Source organism: Nannospalax galili, unplaced genomic scaffold (genome assembly GCF_000622305.1).
Source record: "Nannospalax galili isolate Female #2095 unplaced genomic scaffold, S.galili_v1.0 scaffold582, whole genome shotgun sequence".
In the NCBI taxonomy this organism is placed as follows: Eukaryota; Metazoa; Chordata; class Mammalia; order Rodentia; family Spalacidae; genus Nannospalax; species Nannospalax galili.
The window spans coordinates 1,438,221-1,458,495 of record NW_008349130.1 but is presented as its reverse complement, the minus strand read 5'-3'; the positions used below and the strand labels follow the sequence as shown (position 1 = coordinate 1,458,495).

The window sequence follows — 20,275 nt, the reverse complement described above, 5'->3', positions numbered from 1 at the left end:
TCCTTTTACCTTAAGGTAGTGCCTGTCCTTGAAGGTGAGATGGGTTTCTTGAAGACAGCAAAGAGATGGATTTTGTTTCTTAATCCATTTGCTTAGCCTGTGTCTTTTGGCTGGGGAGTTCAGTCTATTGATAGTTAATGTTATCATTAAAAGGTGTTTATTGGTTGCATCATTTTGATTGCTCTTCATGTTCTCTGTGTAATTTTGTGTTTCCTAGATTATATATTTGTTTATTTTGTTTCGTTGTCCCAAGGAATAGTTGTTTCTCTCTCTGCTTTCTGTATTACTTCAAGTATTCTTTGAAAGGCTTTCAGGTTATTTATGTCATGGAATATTTTTCTTTCCCCCTCAATAGACATATAATAGACATATAATAGACATTTTTGCTGAGTATAGTATTCTGGGCTGGCGTCTATTGTCATGTAGAACTGGAAATACCTTGGTCCAGGCTCTTCTGGTTTTCATAGTTTGCATTGATAAGTCAGCTGTAATTCTGATGGGCTTTCCTTTGTATGTGACTTGTTTTTCTTTTGCTACTTTCAGTATTCTCTCTTTGTTCTGTCCATTTAGTGTTTTTACTTCGATATGTCCTGAGGAGTTTCTGATCCTATTTGGTGTTCTATGTGCTTCCTGTATTTGTATTGGGATATCTTATCCCTAATTTTGGGAAATTCTCTTCTATAGTCCTGTTTAAGATCTGGTCAACAGCATTACCCTGAAATTCTTCTCCTTCTTTTATTCCTATGATCTGTAGACTTGGTCTTTTCATGGTGTCCCACATCTCTTGCCTATTCCATTCCTGTTTTTTTTTTTTTTTTTTATTTTTCAATACTTTTTGTTTGGGGGGTCAATTTCTTCAACTTTATCCTCAAGTGTTGATATTCTGTTTTCCATTTCATTCATTCTAGAGGTGAGGCTTTCCCCTGTTGTTTCAAGTTGGCTTATTGCATTTTGTATTTCCTTCTTCATTTCTGCCTGAGTTTTCTTCAATCTTTCTGTTTTGTGAATTCATTCAAAAGTTTATCCCTATCTTCTTTTAGCTCTTTGATTTGTTTGTTCATGTGTTCTTTAAATTCATTGAATTCCTTGATCATGTTTATGATTGTTCTTTTAAATTCAGTGTCCTGGGTTATCTCTAGGGAGTTCTTCTTGTAGAACTCTTCTACAGGATTGGTGGGCTTTGCTGGGAACATAGTGCTTTGGCTTTCCATTTATTATTCTTTCATTGTGGTTTTGGCATGTGAATTTCTTTTGTTGTTTATGATTCTGATATGAGAATAAGTTGAAGTATGCTTCTGTTTGTATTATCCGAGTGCCTAGATCCTCTATTGGTTATGTAAAGCTGGTTGGTATAGGGTTCAGGTTCTTTCAGGTTTATTTTGGAGGGAACTGCTGGCTTCAGATCAGCTATTCAGGGGTACCCACAAAAGCCCTATTCAGCTTCCAGTCAGGTACACTCAGGCTTCCTTCACCATGTGGAGACAGGATCCAGGCTCTCTCAGGCAGTTCTGTGCATTGTCAACCCTGTGCCAGAGGGAGGCCAGAGAGGGGCCAGAACTTTCTGGTGGTCTGTTGAGATCTTAGCCTTAGCCTACCAAAGCCAGATCTGCCCTGGGGCCTTGGGAGGGGCCTCACAAAATCGCAGGTAGGGGGATGGTATGGCGCATTTAGGGGAAGCTCAGCATGAGGCAGGATCTGGGGGGCTGTCAGACTGTCCCCTTGGTTCTCAGGCCCTCTGGTAGTTGGAAGCCAGAGGGAGGCCAGGACCCTGCAATCTCTGGTGCTCTGAGCAGCTACCCCGATGGACGTCTGAACCCACCTTCTCAGGCTGTCCACTAGGATCTCAGCCCTAGCCCACCAAAGCAAAATGTGCCCTGGGGCCTCACAAAATTCCAGGTAGGGGGATGGTCTGTTGCAATTAAGGGACGCTCACCAGCACATGGAGGCACGATCCGGGGGCTGTCAGGTTGTCCCTTGGGTTCTCAGGCCCTCTGGTAGTTGGAGGCCAGAGGGAGGCCAGAACCCTGCACTCTCTGGTGATCTGCTGAGCCCTGAGCAGCTAACCGATGGAGGCGGTCTGAACCAACCCTCTCAGGCTGTCTCTTCACCTCATTTTTTAAGACAGGGTCTCTTGCTGGATCTGGAGTTCACCAATTTGGCTAGACTTGACACAGGTGTACTTATATACATGCAGGCAATACTCTCATACACATAAAATAAAAATGATAAATACAAAACTAAAAATAATAAAAAAACATAGAGACTCAAAACTGACCTACATGCAGAGAATAAAAGACTGCAAACTGCTTAGTACTGAATAAGACGTCTATATCAAAATTCTGTCTCCCAAATCTCAGGGATCATTTTGGAAGAGGGGTGGGTGGAAAGACTGTATGAGCAGAGGTGGTGAATACTCACAAGTGGACAATTTTCCAGGCAGCTGGATGGTTACTCATATGAATTCACAGCAATGGTGACAGTATGCACAAGACCCAGGTAGGCTCAAGTTAGACAAATTCCAGCATAAACATGGGGAAGTGGGGAAGAAACCTCCAAATTCAGCTGAGGAACTATTAGCAACTGAGGGCTTCTGGGAGGGGGCAAATCAATCTTTTTTCAGGGGGGGATCTTTTTGGGACTACTCCTTGTAGTGGGGCTGGCTTGGAACTCACTATGTAGAGCAGGCTGGCCTTAAACTCACAAAGATCTGCCTGCCTCTGCCTCCCAAGTGCTGGTATTAAAGGCATGTGCCACCATGCCAGGCACAAGTCAATCTTTTTTAAGGGTGTGACTCTGAGTAGGTTAACTAGACTCCAGTGGATGGGCCCACACCAAAGGGCATTTGGGGACACAAATTTGACTTTATAGACCTTAAAATATATAATATAAATAAAAATTGAGTATAAAACATGCATAGAGTACATGAAATTGGGTGATGACTAGAAAGCAGGTACAGATAGGGAAGGGTGTCTAAATATGCTAAAAGCGTATTTTATGAAATTCACAAAAATTCAGTGAAAAACTATTTTTAGAAAAGACACAAGAAAACAAAGCATCATGTCCTTATACTGCCCCATATATAGGGGACTAAGGGACCATGCAACTAAATGCAATGTACTATCTCAGATCAAGGAAAAAGACACTAGTGGGCAATGCCTTTGAGAATAGTTGATGAAGGTTGATCAAGAACTTTTTTCACCTTTTTATAAGTTTGATGTTATTCCAAAGTAAAAATATAAACTAGACGTCAGTAAGTTAAAAAAAATAGCAATTTTCATACTAGTATATATATATTAAGTATATATATGCCTATCAAGTCAAATTTGTGTCCCCAGATGCCCTTTGGTGTAGGCCCATCTACTGGAGCCTGGTTAACCTACCCAGAGTCACACCTTTAAGGGAAACTGACTCTCCCTTTTCCAGCAGCTATCAGTTGCTAATAATTCCTCAGCTAGGCATGGGGTTTTGTCCCCACTTCCCCATGTCTATGCTGGAATTTTGTCTGGCTTGAATTTACTTGGGTCTTGTGTATGCTGTTACCATTGCTGTGAGTGCATATGAATCCAGCTGCCTGGAAAATTCTGTTTCCTTGTGGTCATCCACCTCCTTTGGCTGTGGTGGCATACTTGGGAGGCAGATGCAGGCAGATCTTTGTGAGTTCGAGGCCAGCCTGGTCTACATAGTGAGTACCAGGACAGCTTGGACCATGGGGAGACCCTGTCTCAAACACACACACACACACACACACACACACACACACACACACACACACACAAATCTTTTAACCTCCTCCTCAATGATGCCTGATCTTTGAGTAGCAGAAGTTTGATATAGGCATCATATTCAGGGCTAAGCGGTCTGTCATCTCTTGGTCTCTGCACATTGACCAGCTGTGGGTTTCTGTGTTAATCACTATCTGCTTCATGAGGAAGCTTCTCTGGTAGAGTTGAGAGCTGAATTAATCTATAATAATAAATAATTAAGAGTTGGTTTAATATTATGTCCATTTGGCAGAATAATAGTAGTAGTAGGTTCTCCCCTGTGGCTTGGGATCTGTCTAGCCACAGGTTCCTAGGCCTGTTATCAGTGTCAGGTACGGGCTCCATCTTGTGAAGCTGACTTTAAGTAGAAGTGACTGGTTACTTTCATAACATTCATGTCACTGTTTTACCAGGGGGCATATCTTGCTAGGCCAGATGTGGCTTGCAGGATTTACAGCTGGACAAAGTTGATGATTACTTTTATTTTCTGGTAGCATGCATAGCATCTTCCAGCACCATGACAGCTAGCCAGTAGAGATGAAGCTTTGAGGTCATTAGCAGATTGGTTTCTCCTTCCTTTGTTCTATATTCATGCATGTAGTGTCTTGGGCATAGGATCAAAACTTGATGGGAAGTCCTTATTGCTGAAGACCCTTTAATTTTAAGTGCTCTTTTAAAATACATAGTTTTAAAATACATAGCCTCAAAATTGCAATCCTGCTGCTGCCCCCTCCTGAGGGCTGAGAGGACAGGTGGGATTTGCCATATCTGGCTTTATTAGCAAGTATTTTTGGCCGTTCAATTTTTCTTCAGGATTTTTTTTTATGTATTTTGTTGATTTTAAGGTACAGGTAGAATTTTAAATAGTACATTAAAATTATGTGTTCAAAATAATGAAAATTATCACTTGATCATCCATACATAACAAGGATATATATGGGCTCATTAGTTACTTTTTTATATATAAAGTTTTAAAAAAAATACAAGTTTTACCTCTCAAATGCATACTATCCAAACAGTTTTTTTCCTAACTCTATTAGTGTTGATAGATGTTCTAAACCACCTTGAACCACATGGAACTTTGACTTTAAATAGCACTGCTTATCTTCCACAGAATAAACTCTATAGAGGCCTGATGCTGTTGTCCCTAAGCCAATGCATTCTGGAAAAAAAATCAGTCATGAAATGTTCATTGTCTCTAATTCAAATAAAATAATTGATGAAGTAGAACATAATAATTTATGAAAAGATAAAGTTTTCTGAAATTTCTATATTTGTCAAAAATCATTTTAAGTTAGCCTGTACCATTTATTCTATGAGCAGCAAGGTTTGCTATTAAACTATTTTATGATGAGATTAGAAATTCTTGGGTTTGATTTATAAAGCAAGTCCTTAAGTGGAAGAAAACTACTGAGGGTACTTAGAGTTGATGAATATTATTTTTCTGGCACTGAAATTGTAATGAATGTTTTATGGGCTCACCAGTTACTTTTCTTATCACTTGAGAGAAACAACTTAAGGGAAGAATTGTTTATCTTAACTCATGGTTCACAGTAACTTGGTTCTGTGCTTCCAGATATCTGGCGAGGGAAGGCATCATGGTTGTGGGGCACGTGGCAGAGGCTGGTCACCTTACTGGGGACAGGAATCAGAGAGGAGCACAACAGTAAGGAGTCAGGGCAGGTTATAACCCCTCAGGACACATTCTCAGTAACACCTTCAACAATGTAGGAGGTGCTACTGTCTCTCAATAATAGATTCAAATTTTGAATTCACCAGTGGATTAGACCTTTCATTATATCAGAACTGTCATGAACTGTCTCTGGAAAACCCTCACGAAAGCACCCAGAGGTCTGCTTTACTAAGTTAGGCCAATTTTACTGCTGGATAAGATGAGCCATCATATATGCTTATAGTTAACATAAACACTTAAAAGCTATTTACATGCTAGATGCAAAATTGTTAACATTGATCTCCTTGATGATAGTTTGCTGAAACTGAAGAAGTATACTGAAGTTAATAATGGAAAGATTTCATTTCTTTTCTGCATTAGGTTTTATTATCTGAACACAGTAGACTATCATTTGAATGATGGTCATTACATTGCTGGCTATTTATTTAGATTTAAAAAAATGAGTAGAGGCTAATCAACTTAGTTATACAAGACAGAAAAAAATCCAATAGAAAAATCTCTTGCTGTATATCCACTTTTACTCAGTCTGCTTATACTTGTGGCAAGTTGGAATACCCAGAAGTCAGAGCAACATTTCTGCTTTTGGTGCTGACTGAGCACTGCCTGGTTAGACTGGGTAGACCTGCTAGATTTTCAAATTATCTACCCTGTGAAAGCTCTTGTCATGCCACCAATTTCTTTTTTTTTTTAGACCTTTTTTTTCAAAAAAAAATTTTTCCAGATAACACAGGATGTACTTCTTATTAAACATTTAAAACTTACCACAAAGTAGAAGGAAAATAGAAATAAAAATACCCCGAGACATAGTGAAATGGACTTAAGAGACTCAAGTTATAATATGAACAAAATTGTTCTAAAAATTGTAATGTGCTTCACAATTGCCAACATCATTATTATTAGAAAAAATATAATTGGAAAAACCTGGGTTTTAGTATTCTATAAAAAAGAATGGACTATATCTGCACAGCAGATAGAAACTTCCCACAGTGCTGGTCGGTCACTAATTTGTAATGAAACAGCTGTTCCTGTCATTCTACTGGAGAAAGCACAGAACAACCTAACTTCTTCATAGGTGTCCTCAGGGGAAGATGATCTTGGTTTTAGAAATTACTTGTGTGCTGGGCATATTTGTGGATGGAGAGAAGGCAGTGTGAATGGGGAGGTACAGGAGCCAGTCTCTGTGAAGGAGGTTGGGTATTTAGTTTGGGGCAGGTTCCTTGGTCTCATTGGGCAGAGAGGCTTGGAAAGAGAGCAGTGGGTGAGAAGCCTGTTGGGTGTGTGTGTGGGGAGTTCATACGCCACACTTTGGGCACACTGATCTAAAATATTTAGCTTCATTAGCTAAATCGTATTCATTGTAGAAGGATAAAATATTTACCTCCTGGACTCTGATAAGTAATGTTTTGCAGTTCAAAGAGCAGAAAGTGCAGAAGTGATTTCATATGTGTCAGGAAGGTCTCTTTCTGCTCTGTGCCTAGGAAGACCTTAATGTTGATCCTGACTGGTTTATATTAATCAGGGTAGGGCAGATTCATTTTTAGTGTATCATTTCTATTTTCTGAAATGTTAAGATCGTTTTGTAGTAGAGAATGCTAACGTTTAATGTATCAGTCAGTCAAGTCGGAATGGAATCTTGGCATTATATCAGCACCATATTTACACCTACTTCAGTTTCTAAAGCTCAGCCAACTGAAGGGAAATATTTTGATCAGGAATTTCAATGGGAAAGCCAAAATCAAGAGTGAAAACACATCTTTGGGGAGGATTACATCATAAGGCATGTGAAAGCCCATCTGGATTTAGGGATAAATATAAAAGAGTTCAGTTCAGTTCAGCAGACAGCCGGGGAGTGTCTGTTTTGTGGCAAGGATGAGATAGAGGCAAAGCCTAGTCCAAGGGTCTTCTTGATCTCAGAGAGCTTACAGTTTAGAAATCAGTCTCATACTAAAAAATTGAGTATTCAGAGCATTTGAGCTCAAATAGCACAGTTAATGTTGCAAGGATCAAGCTGGATTCATGTGAAATAACCAATTCACTTTGGACGTTCTCACTAGGGAAGTTCTATGGATAGCTCATCAAAAATGCTTTTAATTACGATGCATAAAGTGATATTGTATTTAAGGGTAGTTCCTTGATTTCTTAGACTAACTTCCTTCAAGTGAATTATCAGTAAGATAATTCCAGGCATCTTGCACAGTGGATTTCAGTCCAACTTAGATTTAAGTAGAGAGAGAATAGCAAGGGACATTTTATTAAATGGTTATGCATGAAATTAGTGTGGCACTTACTAAAAAGTATTTCTTATAATCTGTGGATGCTATGCTGTGCTATAATAAAATGAATTATGGCAAAAGTTATATGACCAGAGAAATTAATGTTTAACAGTACAGTGCATAGGGCAATTATCTATAAATATGTGGTACTTATAAATACTAATATTGAAAATTATTTCCTCATGGCTAAACCAAGTTCAGACTAAAAAAGCTGTATTCTCTTTAGTCTCCTTTATCTATCAATAGCCCCCTAAAGTGAACAGTTTTGTTGCACACTGTGTTCAGGGTGAGATTCATTTCATCTCACTCTCCACTCACCATATGGATAAACTCAAAGCAAAGCAAAGATACTGGCCTAGACTCTGGATTCTGTCATGAGCAACACACTGTACTAGTATGAGTGAGAAAGCTATGTTAGTGCATGCACCTGCCTCCCATCATTATCACCTAAATTTATTTGGGGTACTGAGAAGGTTCATGTAGGACAAACTGCCTGGGAGGTTATACCAGGTCATTATAACATTGTGAGTGTGTGTGTGTGTGTGTGTGTGTGTGTGTGCATGTGTGTTACTACTGGCAAGTGGAGGTGAGAATTCAGGCAATGGTGGTGACACAGTAAAAAGACACTTCATGCCATGGCTCCCAAGGGGTTCAGAAACAAGATAGGCAGGTGATGAGGAGGAATAGTGAAATCAGGGGAGTAGAAGTTACTTCTTTGAATATATCCCCACTGAGACTTTAGTAATCTGCTTCTGAAATCTCAGTTCCTTTTACAATGTCACAAGGTCCTCTTTATGTCTCATAGGAAAAGGAAAAGGCAGTGCCTCTTCCTTCTCCTGAGAGTAACTATTTTCTTGAATGGGATCATTTTCTACTCTGTTATATGTATCCTTTAACACTATATTAACTCCCCTTTTAAACTTTAAAAAAATATATTATTTTTATTTTATATGTATGACTGTTTCATCTGCATGTATGTAAGTGCAACATATGTGTGTAGTGCCCATGGAGGCCAGAAGAGGGCATCAGATCCCCTGGAACTGGAGTTACAGGTGGTTATTAACTGCCCTTTGGATGCAGTGAACCAAATCCAGGTCCTCTGGGAGAACAGCCAGTGCTGTGCACTTAACTGCTGAGCTTCGTCTACAGCCCCCACTTTTTGTAAACTTCTATATAATTCCTGAATTGTATTAGTTGAGTCCAATACAAGGCAGATGGCATACTCAAAACAGACTAACTGAAAGATTTTTATGTGTGTGAGATATTCATGAAAATGTGGGAGGACACTAGCATAGGGATAAGGATGCAATCAGAGCGCTCACTAGAAGTCGATCTGCTCCTGTCTCTAGTCCTGTAGAGAGACGGGGACTGTTACTATACCCAAAGTATAGTCATTTAGAGTCAGCTACCTTGAGAGGGCCAATGACATGTCACAGGACACAGACAGCAGGGAGACAGTTTATAGGAATAAACCACTGACCTCCCTTCCTTCTCACCTTCCCAGTTCCTTTTGGGGTTGGACCTAACTGTAAGCACAAGGCACAGTAAGCCATTTATGTTTCATAATAATCAGTATCGGAGAGCAGGCAAGAGAGTACAGTGAGGAATGGGAGGTACTTGTCGTATTAATGCATCCTGCAGTGACTTACTTTCTTATATTTCTGAGAGTCATTTATGTTACTGAACTTACTTTTCTTGTAGTTCATTTGTTTCCATTTGAAAAATATATTTCATTATGTGACTAGACCACAATGTATTAGCTCATTTTCCTAACAATGGAAAGGCTCTGGCATTTTACTATTTTGATGTTCCCAGGAACATTCTTGTTAGTGTGTTTTTGTGTATAGGAACATTTCTTTTGGAAAATATACAGTGCTTAGATTAGAACTCTGAATTGGGACAGACACATCCAAATTTATCAAGTGACGCCAACTTATTTTTCAAAGTAGTTGCATCAGTTAACCTTTTATCTGTAGCATATTAATTCCATCTTGACACTCGATATATGAAAACTTTAGAATTTTGGCTCATCTGTTGAGTATAGAATGCTATCGGGTTGTGTACTGTTCATTTCTGTAATTATTAGTGTGCCTGGACTCATATGTTTAACCATCACGATGTTTCCTCTGCTGTGAAAATACTCACTCAGATCCCCGCCCCCAGTCTTTTCTGTGGTACATCCCCAGATCATATTTTTTCTTAGTGATTATATTTAAATGGTATTCTTGTACTGGTTATAACTTTTCCAATTTTGTGGGTGTTAAAATATGTACTTAATTTTAAATTTTAGTTCTTTTTTCTGGAGGGGGTCTTTTTAAGACAGGGTCTCCCTGTAGCCCCAGCTGACCTGGAACTCACTATGTAGACCAGGCTGGCCTTGAACTCACAGAGATCTGCCTTCCTGTGCCTCCCGAGTGCTGGGACTAAAGGCGTGCGCTACTGTGCCCGGCTTAAATTTTAGTTCTTAACTTTAATGTAATCAAAATAATCAGTCCCTGTTTTTACAGTAACCCTTATTATTATCTTATAACCGTTCTATTTTTAGCTTGTGCTTTAAAAAAAGTTGTTTAAATCAGGCGCGGTGGGGCATGCCTTTAATCCCAGCACTTGGGAGGCAGAGGCAGGCAGATTTCTGAAAGTTTGAGGCCAGCCTGGTCTACATAGTGAGTTCTAGGCCAGCTGGGGCTACAGGGAGACCCTGTCTCAAAAAGACCAAAGAAAAGTTGTTTAAATATACATAACATAGAATTTACCATTTAAACCATTTTAGGTTATAGTGACATTAAATGCATTCAAATTACTGTGCAACCATCACTGGTCTCCAGTTTCAGAATTGTTTTGTTCTTTTTTTAAGATTTATTTTTTTAAATCTTGTGTATGCGTGTGCCTCTATGTGTGTGTGTGCAGGTTCCCTTGGAGGCCATAGGCACAGGAATCCCTCTAGAGCTGGAGTTACAGTTGTAAGTCTCCTGACACTGGTGCTGGGAACCAAACTCAGGTCCTCTGCAAGATCAGCATGTGCTCTTAACTGTGGAGCCACCTTTCTAACCTCCTTTTGTTTTTATTTTCTTTTCCCCCTCTTTTTGAGATATGGTCTGTCAAGTCCTGACCAGCCGGCCGCCACCTCTTGGGCTCCAAGTTGCTGAGACTAAAGGTTCATGCTACTGTGCCCAAATCTTCATGTATTGTTTAAGGACCTCTGTGCTGCTCAAAGAGCATTAGGACCATGTGTATATTTGTTCTTAAGTCTTACTAGTTTGCTTTCCTAGAGTAGGTCTGTACTCATCTGAAATTGATGTTTGTATGTAATGTGAGGTAGAGATTAAAGTTCTCCTCCCATAGAGAGCCCATTGTTCTAGCGTCATGTAGAAATGGCCATCTTTTCTCCATTGACTTTCGCAGTGGATGTGTCAGAGACTGGGCTTCTTTACAAGTGTGGGACCACTTCTGGGCTTTCTATTCACTTAATTTGCTTATTCCTGTTTGAGTATTGCAATATTTTAAATGCTATGGGACTATAATAAATTTTCCATCTGCTTAAAATGCTTAGTCCAAAGACTAAGCATACAGGCTACATATCTAATTTTCTTCTTCCCTTTGCTTCCCAGTCGTTCCTAGCCAGGCTTTCCTGAATTTTAGTGCCTCCTCCAAGAACCACACATACTCCTCTGGTTAAATTTTCTCCTGCTTAGCATTTATCATCACACAGAAATGTATGAATTTATCTTGCTTCTCTTTCCCACTAGAATATAAGGTTTATGAGGGCAGGAATTTTTGGCTTTCATCACGTGTATCCCCAGAAAACACTCTCTGGTACTTCATAGGGCTCAATTGATATTTCTAGAACAAAACAAACTATGTTGCTATTTGGAAGGCTATTCCTCCCCCCCCCCCGTAATAACTCTTAAGCTCTCTGTTCTCTGCCCTTTACTGCTAGACTAATACAAGCAGTCTAAAGCAAAGAGAGAAAGAATGATTGCTTTTCAATTTCTTTCTTAGCCAAACTCTCAGAGGTGGGAAATGAAGTCAGGAGGGTGGAGGGAGCAGAGGCTGGCCAAGTTTGCCTTCAATTTTATGGGTCAGCTATTCTGATGAAAAGACTTCCCTCCTGCTTTGCATGACCAGCAGGGCTGTCAGGGCCCAGAGTTCATAGCATGTTCATTTTGCAAAGAAAATGACCATATCCATGGGTTGCAGGGCTATCCACCTTAAACTAGGGGAGAATGAACATGTACTTTGATTTACCAAGCCGTATGACAGACCATAAGACAGAAATCCCGAGTCAACGAAGGGTGAATGCCATGTAGGGTAGACTTTCTGTAACTGGAATTGTCCAGGACAGGAACTGAACTGAGCAGTGATGATTCATGGAAATTATGCTGCAAAAGGTTCTCTGTGCTTTATTGTAGGGAAACCGAGGAGCCAAGTCATTCTGGAAGGAATGTGTATGGAGTTTTCAGATGAGAACTTGAAGTTTTTTAGGTCAGCAGCACATATGATTCAAACCATCTGTTTAATGTGAAGCTGAACCCAGTACTTTACTCATACATCCTTCCAGTATTCATCAGTCCTGTTTCCTAAATATTTATTGAAGGCTCTTGGAGTCTAAGAGCTGGTGATAAATGACAAAGTCCGTTTTTTTAAATTACATTTACCAAAAATAAAATTGTGTTAATGTATATTTTCTGCCCTTTGTGAGGTCAGTGTAATTTCCTAAGACTCCTGTTTGCCAGGGTTGAGCATTAAATTAACCTGTTTTTGTTGATGAAATGAATACACAAAAGAGATCATTCACTGAAAATGGATACTGAAATGTACAAGATTATTGTGCATTTTTGCTTCTGTGCTATGGACATCTGTACTGCAATTTCCCCTGAATACACTTTCCACAATTGGACAGTGACCCAAACTGACAGAAAATAATTAAGATGCTGGAACAGCTGACAGACACAGGCTATTTTGTACCCATAGGAAATGGGCTTTTGGGGCTGGAGAGATGGCTCAGCCATTAAGAACACTGGTTGTTCTTGCAGAAGACCCAGGTTCAAATCCCAGCACCCACATGGCAGCAAACAACTGTCCGTAATTTCAGTCCCAGGGGATCTGACAGCCTCTTCTGACCACCGAAGGCATTGCACATGACACGGGTGCACTTACCTACATGAAGGCAATACACGGATACACATAAAATAAAAATAATAAATAAAAATTAAAGAAAAAAGAAAATGGGCTTTTAATGACAGAAAAGCAGCTATTATGTGACTTAGACTTTGGTAATGCCAAACATATTTTGTAGTTCTTTACGATATAGTATGTTATAAAGTGACATTAGTTACTTCATATTTTAATTCTGGAGACAACTTGGTAGGTACTTTAGGGATCACATAAAGGTATATATGAAGATAAATAAAAGGGGCTGTTCAAAAAAAGCTTAAAGTCAAGTAGACATGGGATTTTTAACCAGTCACAAGTGATGCTCATGAACCAGCTGAAACAATATACAAAATTGGTGCATGAGTGCATTTTTTTCCCTCAGGAAATAATTCATCACATTTTCTAGTAGTTAATGTTCCCCAAAGATTAAGAGGGATAGGACTTAGAAAAAAATAACACCACCATATAGGAATCACAAAGAACCCAGGCAGTGGGGTGTTAAATGAACTTAAGTGGTAACAATGAACACTTTTATTGTGAAGTATTTGCCAGTTTTGTAAAGGGAAATGTCATTGCCAGTAGCAGCAAACATTTTCATACTTTATCATTAATTATTTTGTGAGCCATATTTTCTCCATTTTGCAGTTTGTGTAAGAATTTCTCTCTAAGAAATTGAAATGATTCTTTGTATGCTGATAGTATTATCCTTTTGATGTTGTACTTATGGCAAACGTTGATAAAGGCAAAATAATTGTGAACTTGCTTAGATTCACAATTTTATAATTTTAGTTACAGCTTTAGATTTTTTTTTCTTTGTGATTTCATCTAAATTTCGCTGGTATCCACGTACTGTTCATGTAATTTATGGTTTGTGCTTCTGTTTTCTTTTTCCTGAAGGAAGTTCATATACTTCAGATGTCTTGGACTAGGTAATGTCAGTTCCTTGTAGCTCTACTACCATATTAGTGGAATCAGGACAGCTTGGTGACATCCACCATAGCTCTATTACTTGTCAGGCAATCTTTAGAAGTCACTATTCTTCAACGTCTGTATAAAATGGGCCTAAAACAGAACCTCCTTTAAGAGGATTGAGAATAAACGCTGACATTTAACCTGCTCAGAACGGGTTCTGGAACAAAGGACAGTTTAGTCCATCTTCAGGGGATACTTTGAAACTTGAAAAGTTATTTCAATACACCGCATTTCTGAAAACTTGACTGTTTCCAAGTACTCCTGATGCATTGAGTACCTCTGCCTCTTCCAGCCTTAAGGGAGATACGCCGCCTAGCGGCCGGGACTCCATCACCACAGGCAGTCTGGCTGCTTGACTCCAGCCCCCCACCATCCCGAGCCGCATCTCTGGTAAGTCCTGCAGATTCCTCCACGCCTGGGCTGCGAGGCCCCGCGGGAGGCGGGTAGAGCCCGCGACGTGGACCAGCGCCCGGGGGTATGCGCAAACTGACACTACTCGGCAGGGGTTTTCTCAGCTGCAACATGAGGCCGGAGGAAGCCCCTCCAGGAGGGAGCAGAGGGTCCCGGAGTGGTCCTTCGCATCTCCGCAGGCGTTGCATCTCTGCATCCCGCCCGGCAGGATTTCTGCAGGGGTTCCCGGAGTCTGCGGGCCTGCAGTGTGGACCTCTGCGTTAGCACCCAGCACCGAGTACCACCTGGGCAAACACCCACTCCACGCAGTGGGATGGGGGGAGGAGGTTAAATTCTGGAAAATAAACGAGCAAAGCCTCCACACAAGCCGGGCGTGGCGGCTCGGGTTGAACTCCCAGCACTTGAGAGTCTGAGGCAGGAGGATGGCTGTGAGTTCCAGGTTACAACTCCCGGAACCACAGCGGTGACCAAAGAGCTTGCACAGGGTAAGGGTGGGCAGAGCGGCGGGGGCGGGGATTCTGCACCGAACTTCCGCTTCCGGTCCTAAATGAAATCTCCCGCCACCGAGGAAGCGCTCTTGTCTACGCGGGTGTTTTCTCCAATTTGGGTGCTGGCAGGTAAAAGAACTCCAGTGGGCTGAGTTGGGACAGAAGGAATCGTGGGAAACAAAGGCTGCAGAAGACAGGTGCGGAAGACAGCTGATCTGTTTCCCAGAGTTGTAAGACAAGTAACTCTGATCCGGGTAGATGCTCTTCTCTGATTTCGGGACTGTAAACCTCATCTGGTCTTGGGGAACTGACAGACCTAGTGAGCAGGCGGTACCGCTTGACTTCTTTATTGGACGAGCGTCTGCATCTTCCCTAGCTTGTGCCCCCAGTCGTTTTCCCTCTGCCCCCTGGGTGTTGTAGGTGTGTTGTAGAAAATCTGAAAAACACGGAAAGACATCACCTACGTATAAAAAAATTTTTTTTATGTGTATGCGTGTATTGCCTGCATGTAGGTAAGTGCACCCATGTCGTGCAATGCCCATGGAGAACAGGAGAGGCTGTCGGATTCCCTGGAACTGGGTTAGGGACAGTTGTTAGATGCCGTGTGGGTGCTGGGATTCGAACCCGGGTCTTCTGCAAGAATAACCGGTGTTCTTAACCGCTGAGCCATCTCTCCAGCCTGGTATAATCACTTTTAACGTTCAGTGTATGACTTCAGTATGCTTTCTTTCTGTGAGTGTGGAATCTTTTCAAAAAAATTTTTATTATTTTTATTTTATGTGTATGTGTGTATTGCCTGCATGTATGTAAGTTCACCCATGTCGTGCAGTGTCTGAAGAGGACAGAAGAGGCTGTCGGATCCCCTGGAATTGGAGTTATGGACAGTTGTTAGCTGCTTTGTGGGTGCTGGGAATCGAACCCAGGTCTTCTGCAAGAACAGTTAGTGTTCTTAACCGCTGAGCCATCTCTCCAGCCCCTGTGGGATCTTTTTTAAAAAAATGTTTATTTAGCCAGGCATGGTGGTGCACACCTTTAATCCCAGCACTCAGGAGGCAGAAGCAGAGGCAGGTAGATCTCCATGAGTTCAAGGCTACCGTGGTCTACATAGTGAGTTCCAGGCCAGCCCCACCACAGGGAGACCCTGTCTCAAAAAGACCAAAAACATTTATTAAAATTTATTATTTTTATTTTATGTGTATGAGTGTAATGCCTGCATGTATGTAAATGTACCCATGTCTTGTGATACCCCAGAGGTCAGAGGAGGGCATTGGAGCCCCTGGAATTGGAGTTATAGGTGGTGGTTAGCCACCATGTGGGTGCTGGGAATCAAACCTGGGTCCTCTGTGAGAGCAGCCAGTGAGTGCTCTTAACCACTGAGCCATCTCTCCAGACCCGAAATCATTTTTTAAATGTGTGTCTCTGTTTTGTCATTCTTCAACACTATTTTCCATCACTTTATGTCCTTTCAAAAGGTGACCAAGATGGAGTTTTCAGGAAGACTGCGGAAGAAGTTGAGGTTGGCATGTGACCAGAAAAATGCTTGTTACCCTCACAGCCTCCAGTTTTACTTGCAGCCCCCCTCTGAGAACATATCTTTGATAGAGTTTGAAAACCTGGCTATTGATAGAGTTAAATGTAAGTGGCATTTGAATTAAGATGCGTATATTTTTGGAGAAGTACACATTTAGCTTGTAGGAATGAATGAGGGCAGTTTATCTCCATTCAGCAAATATTATTGAGAATCTGCTGTTGAGGGCTTGTTATTCATGTTTCACATTGTAAGATGTGTGATGTGTATTGATTCCCACTGCTTGGAGTGACAGAGAATTTGTGATGAAGAATGTAATCTACTCAGTGGAGACAGACATCTAGAGGAGATGTCATAAATCATGATTCCTTACTGCTTTGGTAGAAGTATAAAAGTGGGAGGAACAAGTGTAATCTAATTAAGTAAGGCTTCCTAGAGAGGTGGAAGAATGAGTAGGAAATTTCCAGTAGAAGGAATGAAGGGCCTTTCCAGGTTGAGATAAGGGTCTGTGCAAAGACGCGGAGGTATGAGAGAAAGCGATACTTTAGAGGGACAGTGACAAGTTCAGGGTGAATGGAGAAGTATGGGTAATGAAAGGCATATTATACCATGCTATTAGAGTATAAGAAGGATGTGGCCTTTGCCCTTCATATGTTGATGCAGAAGGAATGCGCTGGATGTGAACTGAGGCAAATATTCGCACTGTCTTCAGAGTTTATGTTCCAGGATATCCTCGTGACTTACCTCGTGGTAAAGTCAGGAGAGGGGAGATGGTGTTAAGCAGGGTAAGAGCTGTCAGTACAAGGAGGAGGCACTCATCACCTGTCAAATATGAGAGCAAAGGCAAGGGAAAAGGGCTCTAGAAAGCTTGGTATTGTCAGATGTTTCATAGGATTAAGATGATGATTGGAAGGTGTCCCTTGGCTTCATTACTTAAGAGGTGAAATGGAAGGGGCCCAATTAAGGTAGTGACAGTGGCAATGAGAAGGAGGGAGAGGCTGGAGGGACCCTACAGACGTGTTATTAACAGGATATGTGAGTGTTGGATGTGCAGAGTAAGGGAGCAGATGCAGGGTGGCTGAAGCGCTTGCTTGAGTAGAAACTTTGCTCATGGAGGTGGGTATGTCAGGAAGAGGAGTGGAATAAGAGGAAGGTCATTTGGTTTGGACCATAATAAGGTGGTTCCTTACTATAGTAAGGTAAACTCTGTGGGACACATGTTTATGTTTAGGAGGCAATGCAGAAATTTTCAGTCTTGAAAATTTTTTAAATTTATTTTTATTTTATGCATATGAGTGTTTTACCTGTATGTATGTAAGTGCACTAGGTGCATGCAATGACTGTGGAGGCCAGAAGAGAGTGTTAGATCTCTGGATTTGAAGTTAGGGACAGTTGTTAGCTGCCATGTGGGTGCTGGGAATTGAGCCCAGGTCCTCTGTAAGAGCAACCGGTGCTCTTAACTGCTGAGCTGTCTCTCTAGTCCAGATTTTCATTCTTGAATTCAGAAATCCATTTGGATGACCTGATGCTTCATGTTGCGCTTTTCCTGCTCTATCAGGAAAGGAAGCCCTGTTTGGCTGCTGCTGCTGTTTTTCTTTTTCATGATAAGTAGATTGCTATCCAGACAGCTCCATAAAGACTGCAGGGGAGGCTCACCCTGATACTCACTTCTCAGCAGTGGTAGCTCCGTACAGCAGGAAGGATCGTTGTCCTTCTTCCCTCTTCCCTGGTTGAGCATCTCTGGTGTTAGAGTATTTTGTGGAACATGCGTATTTTTGGCACATATATGGGGCTTGTCTGCTTATAAACATGTAATTCTTACAATGTATGTATAGAAAAGAAAGCTTAATATTGTGTTCTAAGAACAAGTAGTTAGAAAATTGCTATCCGTAGATTTATTTTGGATTTAGCTTTTTTCAAAAATTACCTTGGATTTATACTTCTTTTTCTTTTTTCCCTTAGTGCTAAAAGCAGTTGAAAATCTTGGGGTGAGCTATGTGAAAGGAACAGAACAATACCAGAATAAGTTAGAAGCTGAGATTCGAAAGCTCAAGTTTTCCTACAGAGTAAGTAAAAGAAGGAGGGAAAGAAAAGTCCCTTCAGTCTCTGTGTGTTTGTGTTACTGAGTATATGTTATGGGAACGGTCTGTTTTTGGGCACAGGACTTTTATAGACTAATGGAGTTTACACTGTGTGTGAATGTATCTATAGTCAATCTGCTGGGGTCATTGACATATAGGTAGATGATTATAATACAGCTGTTTCTACAGCCTTAGGACTATTATCTTTTGGGCCTATTAATTTCTTGTTGCAGTACTGCCTATATGTTGCAAGGCGCATAGTAGCACCAGCTTTTTACCCACTGTCTGGCTTGAGACATTACCGGTGCTTCCTGTGTTGTACAGGCTGATGAATGTTGTTATTCCATGTTTACATGGAGTTCTAAGAGCATGTACACTTATCCAGCTCAGAGTGGGGCAGTTTGGGAAGGCTTTTCAAAGGAGATGGTTCTGGAACTATGTTATTTTTCTTTAAGACAGGGGGTTGTTATGTAGTTTAAGCTGTCCTTGAACTTGCTGTGTGGCCCTGGTTGGCCTTGAACTCTTGATCCTCAGCCTCCCAAGTGCTGAGGTGATGGGTATGCACCACCACACATCTGGCTCCGTACTGGATCTCTACAGATACAATCATATTTTTATTTTGGGAGAATGAATGCCAACAGCAAGTTGGACAGGAGAGAACAGGAGCCTGAAGGTGATGAGAGTCTGAATTTAGGAGAGGTGGGGACTGACTGAAGTAATGTAGACTGAGAAGATTTTAGTGATTATTGCAAGGGGAAAGCAGAGAGAAAAGTTGGGACACCCAGACTTCTAGTTAGGACAGTGTTTAGTTACTTTTATTACTGGCGTGACAAAATACCTGGTAGAAACAACTTAAGGAAGGAGAGATTTTGGCTCACGGTTTTAGAAGTCACAGTTCATCATAGCAGTCAAAGGTTTGGCAGAGTTTATAATGGTGGCACCAAGAAGTTGGGGCTCCTCACTGCACTGTGGCAGACAGGAAGCACCACACAGGTCAGAACCAGAAGCTGGTATAGTCCTTATAGGTCTGTCCCTAGGAACCTACTTCAGTCAATGAGGCCCTATGTTCAAAGGTTCTACAGTGTCCAGAGTAGCACCACTGACTGGAGACCCAGTATTCAAACACTTGAGTCTGTGGGGACATTTCAGATCCAAACCATAACAGATTTGTTGGTATTGCTATTTTGAGATGTGACATACAGTAAGAGAAGCTAGTCTTGGGACTAAGATGTTGAGTTTTGTTCTAGACAAAACTTGAACTACGTATGACATTATCTTGTGGCTATCTGTGTATACAAATCTGGACTTAAAAAGCACCTTTTATGGGAGTGGAGGTTTCAGGGAAGATTGGAACCATTAAGAGTAAGTGAAAATTCTCTAGAAAAATAATTTGAGAAGATAATGGGGGACAGGATGTGAAGAACATCATTATTTAAGGTGAGTAGACTGGAGGAGTCTGGGAAGGAGCTAGAGAAGGAGCTTCATGGGAATTAGGAGATGAAGTTGGATAGTAGTGTCATAGGAACCAAGGAAGGCTGGAGTTTGAATGACGGCAGTCGTATTAACCATAACATAATAATGACAGCAGATGTTTTTATTATGCTTATTTTGTGCAAATTTGGCTGTAAGTATGTTAGTTATATTGATCCATGTAATTTGTCTTATGAGGTAGGTGCTATTATCCTTATTTTACAAAGGAGGAAACTGTTTACTTATATTCACTGATTATTTATTGATAGGCTAAGTAACTTACTCAAGTTCATAGGATGGTGAGTGGTGGAACCACCATTTTTAATTACGGCATTTTGTTTTTATGGTAGTATTTTTAAAATATATTTTTATTTATTATTTTTATTTTAAGTGTATGAGTGTATTGCCTGCATGTATGTGAGCGCACCCATGTCATGCAGATTT

General features: G+C 40.8%; 1 protein-coding gene across 5 annotated transcripts in view; it reads left to right on the top strand.

Moving 5' to 3' along the window:
• The first annotated feature begins 14,145 nt into the window (after positions 1-14,145).
• Positions 14,146-20,275, top strand: part of Prim2 (DNA primase subunit 2) — a 266,955-nt gene continuing 260,825 nt past the window's right edge. The window contains exons 1-3 of one of the 5 annotated variants that reach the window (XM_008846505.3): positions 14,146-14,243; positions 16,225-16,387; positions 18,243-18,346. In XM_008846505.3, coding sequence (XP_008844727.1) covers positions 16,234-16,387; positions 18,243-18,346 — 258 coding nt within the window. In that variant the 5' untranslated portion in view covers positions 14,146-14,243; positions 16,225-16,233. Of the gene's footprint in view, positions 14,244-14,804; positions 15,007-16,224; positions 16,388-18,242; positions 18,347-20,275 lie in introns of those variants that run through there. The other 4 variants (XM_017801469.2, XM_029570115.1, XM_017801470.2 and 1 more) reach the window with 4 other exon arrangements.